General features: G+C 56.8%; 1 protein-coding gene across 7 annotated transcripts in view; it reads right to left on the bottom strand.

The window, feature by feature from the left end:
* The window catches only part of PRKAR1B (protein kinase cAMP-dependent type I regulatory subunit beta), a 112,979-nt gene that overhangs the window by 21,490 nt on the left and 76,803 nt on the right, over positions 1-14,686 (bottom strand). For all 7 annotated transcript variants that reach the window (XM_038539721.1, XM_038539720.1, XM_038539718.1 and 4 more), the window contains exons 7-8: positions 7,228-7,386; positions 518-578 (exon numbers count right to left, since the gene is read on the bottom strand). In XM_038539721.1, the coding sequence (XP_038395649.1) occupies positions 518-578; positions 7,228-7,386 (220 nt within the window). The remainder of the gene's footprint in view (positions 1-517; positions 579-7,227; positions 7,387-14,686) is intronic.

Here is a 14,686-nt window from a genome sequence, read left to right as displayed (position 1 = left end):
TGGAACACGAGATGGGCTTTCAGCTCAGAACTGATGGACATGGAGGAAGGGCTGGAGGGGATGCTGGTGGTGGAGGAACAGACACCCACAGCTTCTGGGATGAAAGTGCAAACACTTGAGCAGAGGGGTCATGGTGGCCTGGGGGAGCAGACACAGAGTTCTTGGGGTGTGTGTGCATATGTGTGTGAGCGTGTCTGTGTGGGTGCATACATGTGTATGAGTGTGCTTGTGTGGGTACATACATATGTGAGCATGCCTGTGGGGATACATACATGTGTGTGGGTATATACGTGTGTGAGCATGCCTGTCGGAGTGCATACATGTGCATACATGTGTAAGAGCATGCCTGTGAGGGTACATACGTGTACATGTCCCAAACTTGCACATCAACAAGAGCACTGAGCCTGCCAGGCATGCAGGGAATGTGGAAATGACTGGGGTCAACAGGCAAGACTCAGACGAGACTGGAGGAAGCCACATAGCACAGAGAGTCTCATACGGGGTTGGGGCCACTGACCCAGGATGGAGACCTTGCTGAGAAACTCCTCATACATCTTGCGCTTTCTCAGTGTGCTGCCCTGTTTGGAAAAAAAGGAGAAAACAGAGAAGAAGGTGGGTCTTCACGCCTGAATTGTTTCAGTATCTCCAAATTTCTCCAAATGACTCTCAACTCTTAAAAGGAAACCCTTTGAGGGGAGCCTGGGGGACTCTGGGTGAAGTGCCTGCCTTCAGCTCTGGGATCTCAGGGATCAAGCCCCTGCTCAGCAGGGAGTCTCCTTCTCCCTCTCCCTCTGCCTCTCCCCCTGTTCACTCGCTCTCTCTCAAATAAATAAATGAAATCTTCAGAAAAAAACTTTAAAAAAGGAAACCCTTTGAGAATTCCATGTCTCAGAAGCCCCTGAGATTCCGCCCCACATCTCCCCCACATCCAGGCAGCTGTACCTCCCCTTGCCAGCAACAGTGACCTCATCCAGGCTGGGCCAGTGACGGGTCCACACAGTGAGCACTCAATCCACCAGAGTCCCACACTGGGCTTTCCCTGTGCTGAGGGCAGGTATCCCCAAGATACAATGGTGAGGGGCCCTGACTGAGCCAGCTCACTGCACACCCTCACCTCAGTCAGACACACATAAATGGGAGCAGCCAACATCAGTGAATTCCCTGGACTGGATGTGCCTAAAACTCATGCCTGGTGAGAAGAGTCAAGGAGCTGCTTCTTTCCCAACCAAACATTGGCTGAATAAGACAAAACCTGTGAACCCCATCAGCCTTTATGTAAATTAGAAATGAGAATCCACCCCCAAAATTAGAATCTGAATGTGAATTAGAAAAAGACACCTCATTCTTCAAGCATGCATCCCGGTGAGCTGGTGGCCTAATAAGCAAATGAAGAGGAAGTCCAGCCTCCCTATGGCCAGCCAGCTCCAGCCCCACAGAGAGAGAGCAGTCTGGACTTCAGCCCCTCATCCCTTTGCACAATGTACACAACTCCATAACTATATATGGTAGCCCTGTCAACGAGTACTGGCAAGTACGGCACTTTCAGAAAACACAGACATGCAATCCACCAGCAGCCTTATCCATCGATGGGGGCTAGAAGTTCACCTGGGATGTGAAAAGGATGGAGAGGCCAGTGACCACAGACTAGACAAAGGTGGGAGGGAGAATGGTGACAATGAACAAGTGCTCAGGCCAGGGCAGCAGCGGGTCTGTCAGACACTTGGATCTGCCTAACTTTGTGAGAGTCCTGTCAAATGAGGACATAATTACATTCATCCCCAGAGGAGGAGGCAGGCTCAGAGGGGCAAGTGACCACCTAGACTGGGATCATAGGAGCAGGAATAAACCCAGACTGGGCTCTACAAGTCCCAAAGCTGGGCGATGATGATGACAGAGATCCTGGTGATGGTGATAATGGTGATATTGATGACGGTGGTGATGGTGATAGAGGTGATGGTGATGATGGTGATGATGGTGATGACAGTGATGGTGATGGAGGTGATGGGAATGATGATGGTGATAATGGTGATGATGGTGGTGATGGTGATGATGGAGGTGACAGTGATGGGGATGATGATGGTGATGGTGATGATAGGGATGGTGATGGTGATAATGATGGCGATGGGGATAATGATGGGGATGGTGTTGAAAGTGATAATGCTGAGGGTGGTGATGATGGTGGCAATGGTGATGGTGGTGATGGAGGTGATGATGATGGTGATGACAGTGAGGGTGGTGATGGGGATGATGATGATGGTGGTGGTGATGGTGATGATGGCAATAGTGATGATGTGGATGACGGGGATGGTGATGATGGGGATGGTGCTGATGGTGACGATGGTGATGATAGTAATGGTGATGGTGGTGGCAGAGGTGATAGTGATCATAATGATGATGTGATGGTGGTGGTAAAGATGGTGATGATGATGATGGTGGTGGCAGTAATGATGATCCTTACTGAGCACAGCGAAAGAGGACTGACAGGGAGGATCAGCACATTCCCATTCCAACTCCAGATCACTCATAACACCCCCACGCTACTCTTAGTTCAGTCTTTCCCCCTCTGGGACTCAGTTTCCCCTTCAGAAGAATGGTTAGTTGGCACCAAGCTATCTGTGTCTTTGACCTGGGCTCCTCCCCACCTTCCTCCAGACTTCCCACTGCTGCTCTCCCATGCCAATACTATCTCAGCCCAGCAGGCTCCTTGTCTGCTTCCCACTGAGACACAGAGGGAGGGCTACCAGCCTCAGAATGACTCCTCCATCATGAGAGATGGGGCTGGAGACTTCTACAAACAGACCCTCAGCACTACCAAGAAGCCCATCCCAGGAAGAGGTGAGCAGAAGCAGCCCAGCTGAGACCTCCCAAGTGCTTCTAGGACTGGCACCTCTGAGGATCGGCTCTGTCCAACCACCTCAGCTAGCCACTGTTACAGTCTCCACTCTATAGCAGGTGTGGAGGCTCAGAGAGGGATCATAACCTGCTTGTGTCCACGTGCCACTAAGTGTGGGGTCTGGGTCAAAGCAGGGTGTTGATGCAGAATTGGTGTTCATGCCACGGAGCTGCAGACATGCTAGGTATCTTCCCTACATAGTGATGGGAAAAGGCCCACCCAGCACCCACTGTGCACGCCCTTCGGCCACACATCACCATCTGTCACTTTCATTTCTGGTTACAGAAAGGGAGGCTGAAAGATCCCCCCCCCCCCCACTATGCCTGGCCACCTGACTGGCTGAGCAGAGCTAGGACTGCCTAGCCCTTGGCCTCCTGAGGGTCAACCCACAGCAGCTCTGAGAGCATTCAAGAGCACAGGGTTGTTTTCAGATAGGCCTGCAGATTGGGAGTGGGGGAGCTCAACACCCATTCCAGAGAGCAGTGGAATCTGGGGGCCTGCCTGTCCTCTGTCCCCCAGGGCCTGATAGCTGAAGACACGGTGGTCCGGGCAGATGCCAGAAGAGCGCCTGTCCCCAGTATATACACATAAGGGCCCCAAACAGCACCCAGAGCGGATCCAGGAGCCACAAGTAAGGTACAGTTGTGCCACTGCCTGGTTGGGACGGCTGCTCCATGCAGCCTCACCAGTGCCTGACCCAGGGGTATGAGGGTCAAAGGCAGGGGAGGACAGCATTAGGAGGCTGCGGCAAGAGGCCAGCACATGGCGTCCACTGCGGGGGACAACCCTTGTCTTGCACAGCCAAGCCAACATGAAATGTGCAGGAGCAGGTGGGGGACCCTGGTGAACCAGGACAGGAGGGGCAGAGCAAAGTGAGGGTGGGGCAGGTAGGAGCAGGACAAGCCCCGAGGCAGGGAAGAGACTGAGGCTGTGCTGTGCATCTTTTCCAAAGCTCAGAGTGCCCAGGGGCCCAGAAACTGATCTGGGGAGCCCAGACAGCTGTGGGTCAGACTGCTGCCCCTCACTTGGCAGCTGGGCAAGCACCCTGTCTCTACAGACTACATCCTCAACTGCACGACTCCTGCCCCAGAGGATCCCGTGAAGGTTATAGGAGCCAACCTGGGCCAAGGGACGTGTTGATGGGGCCCAGGCCTCTCCAGCACTAAAAAGGCTGGAATCCTAGGAGGGTCCTGAAGGCCACACAGAGACCCACAGGTACCCTCAGGCCCCTCCATCCAGCAAGGCCCCAACAGGGCTGGGGACTCAGCCAGTGGTCCAAGATGCCTTATGGCCGGATGAGACACCATCAGCATCAAAGGTGCTTCTGTGTGGCTGTAGCCTGTAGCCAAGGTGAGGACACAGCCCCAGACCACCTGCGGTAGAAAGAGGGTATTTCCAACGCTGTGGCTGCCATCAGGGCAGGTGTGGATGCCCACAGCGGCAGTAGGCTCAGCCCAGGCCACCTGAGGTCTCTGCCAGCCATGGAAAAAGCATTTCTTCCAAAACAGCAGGGACACCCCCCAGTGGAACACAGACACGTTGGCTCAGGGACCTCAGACATCAAAGGGCAGCACAGCTGGCCTGTCTGTCTCCTGCTGCAGAATGACAGTGGCAGGCACTGCAACCCTCAAGTGAGAAGACTGGCTGCAGAGGCTGGCTGAGGTGCCTTCCCCTGGGGTTGGTGTCCCTCTGTGACAAAGACTACAGGTGAGGCGAGGTGGGAGCCTGAGTGTCCTTCATGCACCAGGAGGGAGGCAACCCTTAGGCACTCTCTGCCAGAGAGGCTGGTGCATGACTCTTGCTTCAGGGGTATGGGGCAGCCTGATGAGGTTTTCCACCTTGTTCAGCTGCCCATTCCTCACGCAGGGAGTGCACACCCCACACCTGACCCAGGAGGGACAGGCAGGGAGGGCACAGGCAGTGCTTCCTGACCCCTGCCATGCTGCACACATGGACATGGAGCCTGGCTCTGCTCAGTGCCTCATGGAGCTCTGTCCATCCCTCTCCACTACATGGAGCAGCAGAGGGAGGCTTCTGGATCAGATGTCCTGGGATCCCTGTCGCCTGAATGCACAGGGAGGGGCCGTCTCTCTGGAGAGACACCCCTGGTGGTACCCCCGCTCCCTGTCTCCCCTGTGGGAGTGAATGCGTGGTGGGTACACTCTGCATGACAGCTGCCTCCAAATCTGCCCAAACCCAGGACTGATGCAAACACAGGCACCCTCCTGCAGGACACTCCCTTCCGGGTCAGCCAGCACTGTCATTTTCTTTCCCAAGATGCAGAAGCGCTGCAGACTCCCAGCACAGCCACGACTATTCTTAGTGCACAGGGATCCAGAATTAAGACAGAGGAAGTGCCAGCTGCCTCAGTGGTTTGGGAACTTCCCTGAATACAAGGTTCCAGCCACAAAAATCCCACAGCCAAGAAGGGCTCAGCACTGGGGATGGTGAGGAACAATGGCTTATGCAATAGGGGGCCAGGTGTGTGAAGGGGACTGCGGGGGACAGAGGGTGCTGGGCCCTCTCCCAAACCTGCCCCTTCCTGGGAGGGGGGGGATGGTGCCTCAGGGTGCCTCACCTACACCAGCACACATCCAGCTGCTCTCTCCTGATGTATCCACAGCTCTACAAGAGCCCCTGACACACAGTGGGTGCCCAATCAACGCTTACTGAGTACACAGATGACGGTTCCTCACACACAGAGCCTGATCAAACAGTTGCCCAAAGACTGCACTGAAACCTTCCTGTGTTGTGAAACCCTGGGTGTTGCATTGGGATGAGGATGGGCAGGGTGGGGGTGTTGGTGATCCCGAGAGGGGAGGCAGTAGGAGCAGGACCCCATCTTCAGGCTCCCACCTGACTAAGCCATGAGGATGTTTCAAACAAGTGTTCCCCCAGAGCATCCCCACATCACAGTCCCTCCCTGGAAGCTGCAGCGTCCAGGCCGGCCTTGGGGAGACAGCCCAGTCCCAGAGAGCATGTGGGGGAAGCCAAGGGTCTCCCAGTAAGCAGCTGGCCTTAGTCACCTCCCTGTGGGCTGTTAGAACCCCTCCTGGGGTCTAGGCCCTGGGATCTCAGCAGACACCATCCCCGACCCACAAAGTAAAGCACCTGGTGCAGCCATGACCACCTAGAGAGCCTAAGTGACTGAGAAGCGAAGTTTCCCAAAGGCCAGGTGCTCAGCTCTGGTGGCCTCTTCCCAGTGATGGAGAGGGACCAAGATGGTGCTGGGAGGTCCTTGGACCAGTGTGGCTGGCCCAGAGCCTTCTGGCTCCTTCACTGCTGCCGGGGTCAGGATGCTTTCCACCATCTGCAGGACAGCCTCCAGTTGGCTGCAGAAGCTCCTCTGTTGAAACTACTGCAGGGCTCCCCACACACCCCCAGGTAGGAGCTGAGGGCTCTGTGTGAACCGTACCCCACATGACCTTTACATTCCCATCCATGGTGGTCTCCCTACTGCTCCACAAGCATCCAAACTTGTGCCATAGGGCCTTTGCCTGGACACTCTTCTCCAGGACATGCTGGTTCCTTGCCTCTGCTGTGATGGCACCTTATCCCAGGAGGGGGTCTTCAGGGCCTTTCTATAAAACAGTGGCCCTCCCACCTCACAGTCCCCTCCACCCTCTTCTCTGTTGTAATTATCTCTAAGGAATTGTCGCCACCTGAGATACTGCTCTACTAACTAACACGCTGGCTTCCCGAGGGCAGATGCTGCGTCTGTGGTGCCCCCTGATGCATCTCAGCCCTGAGAACAGTGCCTGGTGGGTGGTGTGTGTAGGATGAGCACTGAGTGGGCACTGGAAGAGCCTGCCTTCTCTCCCCAGGAAGAGCCTCTCGGTTCACAGCTCACCTCTAGGAGCCTTCTGTGCACCTGCCACAGTCCCAACCATCGCACAGGGACCCACACCTGCCCTGCACCAGCTAAGAGTGCATGTGGTCGCATGGAAGAGAAAACCTAAAATGACAGAGGCAAAAACACCTGGGGTTGACCCCTGTATGAGGATGTCTGGGACAAGCAGTCCAGTCCCTCTATGCTGGGGCCACCGGAGAGCCAGGCTTCTGGCATCTCTTTGTTCCACCACCTTGGTGAATGGGTTCCATCCTCAGAGTCACCTCATGGTCCAGAATGGCAGCTGGAGCTCCAGCCATCACAACCCCATTCCAGACAGCTGAAAGGAAATAGGGAAGGAAGGCAAAGAGGCCTCCCCAACTGTCTGCTTACCTTCTAAGAAGTTTTCAGAATCCCTCCCATACTTTTCACCCACCCCATCAGCCCTTTAACTGTCACCCTTGCTTGGACGAAGCTGAAGCTCCTGTGCCAGGGTGCCACTCACCATGAGGATACGCCGGTAGCTGTCCCGGTCGATGCCCCAGAGCTTGAGGTCCGTCTTGGCTTTCACGGTCGCTGCCCTGGGGGTGCCATAGATGAGCGCCAGCTCCCCAAAGCTGCCCCCTTCACTGATGCTGGTCACCCACTCTCCATTCACATACACCTTCAGGGGATAGTGAGAAATGTCAGAAATGTCACAGTGGCGCATCCTGCACTAGCGGCCCTCCTCCACACCCACCAGAGGGGGCCCGGTGAGAAGGGAACATGCAGCCGCAGCTCCCAGGCCCCCTCAACTGGGGGAGCAACTTCCCACTCCACTGCCCAAGCCTGTCCTGGATCTCTGCTGGCCATGCTGCCCGCCTCTCCCCCAGCTCTGCACAGAGTGGCAGCTGGACAGGCACCATGGTGCCCTCGAGTCCCCACCCTCCGTCACAGTGAGACAGGCCCAGGCCAGAGGCGGAAGCACTGTCTAGGGCTCCTGGCCTGTACAGAAGCCCTGCCTGCCTCCCTGGCCAGCCTTCAAGTCATCAGCCTTGGATGGGTCTCAGGACCCAGAGCCTCCCCAGCTGCACACAGTGGGTCAGACTTAGGGCTTCCATAGGCATCCCTGCTGACACCCTCCCAGGCTCTGCCCACTGCCCCCAGTTCCAGCAGCACACATGCCCGGACCAGCCAGCAAGGAGCCATGCTGACGGGGCCTCCTGCCTGGGGCCACAGCACCCAGCTCCCATGGCCTGTGGCCGGTGGAGACGCTGCCGGGGCGCCAATGAGGCCCAGCTGAGAGGGGCCCTTTCAGCCTGCATGGGTGACCCGGCACAGTGCTCCCACTATGCATTGACCCTGCACGTTCCGTATCGCGCAAGAATAGTACAGATTGTTTATTATGCGGTGCCTATACAGATTCGGTTACTATAAATTGACACAACGCATGCTTTATTCCCCCAGCGTGTCAATGAGCCTGCAGAACAGTGCCCATTGCCAAAATGGGTGCACGTCGGGAAAGATCGCATTGCGGTGAATCATGGACGCAATTCTTACTGAAATCAATGACTCATTATCTGCACAATAACTGAGGCACAGAATCGCGTATCCGCAAGAAAACATGCAGGTGATAACTCCGTGATACATGTGAGCAAGGGTCCCAGGAAGCTGGGTGGGAAGGACACCACGGCTGTGCAGAGGTGAAGCTGCCTGTGACCCTATAAGCTTCCACCAGCCTGGCTGAACACAGAGTACCTGCTCCTGGGCCTGTGTCCTCGTGCACCCAGGTCGGAGCAGCTGGGGACCTGGGAGAGGAGACGCCAGCTTCCACACGATGAGGCCCTCGAGGAACCAGGACTATGTCCCATCCTCCCCACAAGGCAGGGACACAGGAAAGACAACCCAAGACCCAGGAATGTAAGGGGTGCAAGGACCTCAGACAACACCCTCCAGAACCGGTGCCCCTGGTTTTCCCAAAGGGGACCCGGGCCTGTGTGTGTGTGTGTGTGTGTGTGTGTGTATGGGGGGTGATGACTTATCAACGGTCCTGGTAACCCAGGCCCCAGCCGGCCCTACCCATGCCATGCTCTGTTGTGGTGAAATCCTGCCCAAAACAGCCACGTGCCCAATCCCGGCAGTGCAGCTCCATGACACCTGCACTGGTCCCCCAGGATCCCTGGGAGCCCCAGGACCCCTCTCAGGTGACAGGTCCCCTCCAGCAACCATGGTTCCTTGGAAAGGAATCCTGGGGCGAGTCCTTATATCACTGACATGTGAGCTATTGGGTTTAGTGTAGGTGGGCCGGTCGTCATAGCCACAGAATGGGTCCCTGTCCCTGTGGGGGACGCACATCTTTTGTGGCTGCCCCAGGGTGAATGTGGGGGCACCGTGTGTGTGCAGGTTGTGCTAAGCGCTGTTCCCCAACAGTTGAACCAAGCGACACCCCCCCCCCGGCTCCGCCCACCAGCGTGCACTACATGCCTTCCTGGAGGCCTCTTAAAGTCGGGGCAGCGACGTGAGCTCAGGAATACCGTCTGTGCTCAGGAGACTGCCTGACCTGCCTTGCACAGTGGCCAGTGGGGGCAGGACTCCCAAGAGCCCAAAGAGCGCAGGCACCCAGGGGCCGCAGGGACCTGCTTCCCGCCCAGAAGCCCAGGCCTCAGAGAAAACCATTGTGTGGAGCCCCCGACGGGCCCAGGGCCACACTGCAGGCCGCCCCACACAGCACAAAGGGGCCATCCTTCTCGGGACACTGGCTTCTGTCACCGCAGCCAGCGCAGCACGGGGCCCCACCCCAGCTGGCACGCAAGGGGGCTACTTCTTGCTTTGTCTCATTTTTGTTTCTTCTTCTTCTTTTAGAAGAAAAATGGTGGGAGGCCCCACTGGGCTACACTTGTGTTCCCACCATTGACAGAGACTTCTCCGGCTGAACCCAGAGCTCCCACCCGGCTGCTGTGCGTTAGTGCATTCATCCATCTGTCTGTCCACCACCCCCAGTGTGGACTGAGCGCCACTCTGTGCCCTGTACATTCTAACTGCTGGTGGTCAGCAGGGGAAGGCAGGCGGGCTCCTGTCCATGGGGACTCACCCATCAGTCAGGAGAAAGACCGCAGGCAAATAATGCTACAAACACACATTCATCATGAAGCGTACTCCAGGCATGAAGAGAACAGCGTTCAGAGGACCAGGGCAGAGACCGTTTGTAGAGGGCTCTCCGCGAAGGGAAACGCGAGCCAGGCCCAAGCATCCAGAGCCAGGGCCAGCATGCAAAGATGTGGGAGAAGGGCAACTGAGGCAGAGAACAGGATCTGCAAAGGCCCTCGGGCCCCGGTGACATGGAGGGGCCTGGATGCTGCAAGATCAAGCAGGGAGAGATGCCCGGGGGCAGGAGCAGAGGGTGGGGGAGGGAAGGAAGCCACAGAAGGTTCTGGCAGTTCATCTGGTTAACACTGTGACTGCTCCCTCAGGTGGCCTACCGAGAACAGCATGTGGCCACCAGAGGGGAGGGGGGAAGGAGTGGAGAAGTAACTCAAAAGGCGGCTGTGGATGGCAGGCCCAGCAACCCCAGAGCCCGGGGGCTGAGGCCCAGTGACTGGCGCTCCAGCAGGTAGCTGTGGCGTGCGTGGTCCACGCAGAAGGAGGTGGAGGCAGTGATCCGATTGAAGGCCCAGGATCCTGCTCAATAAAATCCCAAGGTGGGGCCCCGGTGTTAGGAGCTGGAGCCTCAGACACAGACCAGGGCTGAGTGAGCACCACCCACATGCCCGCCGCCTCACTCGGCCACCTGCTCTTCCCGACCTGGGCATCTCAGTGCAATGCGCTCCTCCACAGGAAACAGAAATGGGCTAGCAGAAGCCGTCTGGGCAGCGGAGACAGAACACTGTGCCTGGAGTTATCCGTGGAATCGCAGCAGGAGTGGCAAGTGGTCTCAGCCTGCCTGCATTTCTCATACTGCCTGGAGCTGACCTGGCACGGTGGCAAGGATAACTCTAGCCCTGGCTGTTGTTTTGCTGTCACAGATGGTGAGGAAAAGCTAATGGCCCGTCTCCTCCTGCCTCCCCAGGCTCCCGCCACAAACAGCAGGAGTGTCCCCACAGCGAGTGTGTTGCAGTCACTGGGTTGGGCGGCTACAGGCGCCCTGGAGGGAGCAGAAGCCCCATCTCTGTAGTGTGGCTCTTCTCGCCAGGCCTCACTCATCTCTAGCTCCAAATGCCAAATGCCCAGGGGGTGATCTGATTGGCTGCTGCCCACAACATGACCCCCAGCACAGGTGTCCCTCCTGATGCTCCCGTTTGTGGAACCTGGGCTGTGCAGTTTCCATTCAGGTTTCCTCCAGAGGAACTCCAAATCTGTCCTGGTGCACAGTCCTCTCCCTGCCCTCCCTAACATCGACCACACTTAGAGGCTCATGGGGCAGGATTCTGTGGGAACCCTGGAGCACCCCTCCTGGAAAGGGAATAGGTATGGGATATATAGGAAGGCCCCTACCATATGGGGGTGGCTCTGAGGTCCCCGTCCCCAGTTCCTGAGGACAGTCCTTACAGCTGGAGGCAAAGCAGTCCCTGATCACAGCAGGGCTGCTGGGGCCTCAGCATAGAATTAACAGTGTGTGCTGAGCGTTCCCAGACGCACCCTGTGTGAGATAGGTGTTGGACTGCAGAGAAGCTTCTGAGCCAACTCCAGGTAAACTATCAGTGACTGATTCCCAGACATGTCCTGACGGCCTGAGCAGGTACTCGTATGTGGCTGCAAGACATGTGATGGCCAGGAGCCTGGAGCAATGCAGGTGTCCACCAATGTGACAGATAGACACAGTGGGGTCCATCCACACAGTGGGTCACACTGTTCAGCCTCAGGAAGGAAGAAAGGACACCTGCCACAACAGGGACGTGCCCTGACAATGTGAGGCCGAGTAACACAAGCCAGATGCAGAAAGACACACATGGGGACCCCACACACACGAGGTTCTGGCGTCATCAGACTCACAGACACAGAGAGTAGAAGGTGGGGCTAGGGCTGGGAGAGCAGGTGGGGTCAAGGGGTCATGGGGACAGAATGTTCTGGAGATGGACAGGGGGACAGTGGCCCAGCCATGGGAATGTGCTTGGTGCCCTCAACTGGACACCTGGAAATGGTTAGACAGCAAATTTTAGGTATTCATACTTTACCAATTAAAGAAACAAAACAAAACCAAAGAGCCAGAGCTTCAGGTACCTGCTGAGTAACAGCTGATGGTGACCCACAGAGCCCAACGGCCATGCCCTGAGGCACCCCGTCTCAGGGACACAGCTCAGAGCTCAGAGGCTGGACACTGGGAACCGGGTGGGCAGGGGCCGGGGTGGGGGGGCATCCCAGCACAAAGGAGGGTCCGAAAATAGTGAAGGCCTCGCAGGATTAGGGAGGGCTGGGCCTCAGACAGAACTACGTTCCTGAGCCCTAAAATCGGCAGCCGAGTATCCTTTTAAGTAGAAATGCTATGTTCCACGAATAAAACAAATTGGAAGATATTTTTATACTTAGAAAAATGGATTATAGCTCTTGGCAACACACATGCTGCGGTGTCTCTCTGGAAAACCATAATTTAAACTGAACCTGGTGCTTTTGGCATTGGTCACCTGGCTGTCCCCCTAGGGCGCAGCGGGTCAGAGGGCAGTGTCCACCCTGCAGAAGAGGGGCGGGGCTCAGGATGTCCACCCGAGCCCAGCCAGGCAGAGGAGCAGGGTGGGGTCCCAGGGGACCCTGCCCCCCACAGGGCTCTGACATTCAGCAGGGCCCCCACCCAAATGAGACTGGTATCGCTGGCGTCTACGAGCCAGGCTCAGCAACCCCAACACGGCTCTGGAAGGCCACAGGGCCAGGTCAGCCAGGTCAGCCAGGTTGCTCCCTGCGCCCTGGAAGGCAGTTTACAGAAATGAGCACACAAACAGCATGCCTGGGCCTCAGAGCATCTGGGGTAATTTCACGCCACGAGCAGTAATAACAGTAATTATTATAACACATACCCCATAACTCACCCCGGCTGGCCAATGTGCCACTTTTTCATCCCAGATCCCTGACTGAGCTCTTTTGATTCCCTCAAATGTGGCCGTCCCCCACACTGCTGCGCTGCCCGATGTGTCCCACATCACAGAAGGGCTCCCCGCCGCCCTGCCCGGCTGGGAACCCGAGCATCAGGCATCGCTGGGTAGCCCACAAGTCACTGCCTGTCCCTTCAAGGGCTGGCGGGCCCAAATTTGAGACTACAGCCGGACGCAAGCGTCCACCCACGGTGCCCGGACATCCTGGCTCGGGTGAGCCAAGGTCCAGCAAGCACTTAAAGCCGTCTTTGTACCTGAATCTCTGAGGCCAAGACTGGGGGCTGGACCTGCCAAGACAACGTATTTGGAGAACTCTGGTTATGAAAATTCACCTTTCTCCATCCCCAAACTGCCTCTATGGGCCCCTGGCCTCCAAAAAAGCCAGCTGTGACACCTGGCACATCATGAGGTCGCCAGCACAGAGAGGCTGGGAACTGCCCATCAGCCCCTACCCCATTCTGAGGGGGCCTGGGGGCCAGCTCTGGGACCTCTCTTGGGGGGTGGGCAGAGGCCCCCTCAGGACGAGCAGGTTCAGCCAGCCACTTCTTCCCTGTCACATCCTACCTCTGAAGGGTGCTGGGGGCAGCGGGGCAAGGAGACAGCCTCCCGTTGGACCTGACTGCAACATTCCATTCCTGGTAGATGGAAGGGTGGGTGTGAGGAGGGGGAACAGCCTACGCTAAGATGCTGAGCAGCAGAGGTCAGCCCAGAGTTACTTAGGGGACCCTCCTTCAGGCCCCACCCTCAAGTGCCTCCTGCCAGGTGTTCAGTGGTGGGCCCCCTCCCTGCATCAGAGTGGGGGGTCTCTGTGGTATGTGTGTGGGGAGGAGGAGGCAGGGTGGCGTCTGCCTAGGGCCATGGTCACGGCGGCCAGGAGAGAATGGATTAATGGGGGAGAGGGGGACTGCATCCAGAGAGCCTCCACCCAACCCCACAGTGGGCTCTTCAAGGCCATGTCAGAACTGCCCGCTTGGATCTGTGGCTCCGAGTCCTTCAAGTAAATGGACATGGTGGTCAGTGACAAGGCCTGAGCTCTGACACCCCAACGCTGAGGGGCCCTGGACTGTCTGCCATCTTCCCACATGGGTCAGGGAGGAATATCTCACGAGACCCCGATGGAGGCCCTCCAGGATCCAGAGAGAGCAAAGAACTCTGGGGGAAGGTTTACCACGTCCCATACCTGCTCACCCAGCAGAACCACAGGTGTGCCCAGAATTCCCCGGGGTCCTCTCAGCTCTCATTTCTGCCCAAACCCTAAGGATACAACTGACTCATTCCTTTGAAGATGTCTCTGGAATTGAATTAGAAGACTCATGAACTTCCATGAACACACAAGGGGGAGAACATTCCGGGGTAGGAAGCGTCGGAGCCACACGGTGGTGAAGGTCATCAGCGCAGCAGCCCAAGAGAGGAGCGGGATGTGGCTCTGCCTGGACTGGGAGGAGCCAGGCTCCAGCGGGGTCTTGAAGGATGCGTAGGAGTTTGCAAGGAAGGGCAGAAATAATAGGGATCCCTGGGTGGTGCAGCGGTTTAGCGCCTGTCTTTGGCCCAGGGCATGATCCCGGAGTTCCAGGATCGAGTCCCACATCAGGCTCCCTGCATGGAGCCTGCTTCTCCCTCTGCCTGTGTCTCTGCCTCTCTCTCTCTGTGTGTCTCTCATGAATAAATAAATAAAATCTTTAAAAAAAAAAAAAAAAAGGAAGGGCAGAAATAAGCACGGAGGGACAAGAGGAATCGAGACCCACAGGCCAGACACTCATTGGCCATGTCCTGCAAACTTACAGGCCGGAGGACAGAGGCCATGTGCCCCAAGTGTATGTTCTGCGCACAGGGAGAGTGCAGTAAACATGCATTAAACATGAGAGCAAGAATTCAAGCAAGGCAGAGAGGGAAGAGGGGCCTCTA

The sequence above is a fragment of the Canis lupus genome, chromosome 6, assembly GCF_011100685.1.
Source record: "Canis lupus familiaris isolate Mischka breed German Shepherd chromosome 6, alternate assembly UU_Cfam_GSD_1.0, whole genome shotgun sequence".
In the NCBI taxonomy this organism is placed as follows: Eukaryota; Metazoa; Chordata; class Mammalia; order Carnivora; family Canidae; genus Canis; species Canis lupus.
The sequence above is the reverse complement of the archived record's forward strand: the minus strand, read 5'-3'. Positions and strand labels throughout refer to the sequence as shown.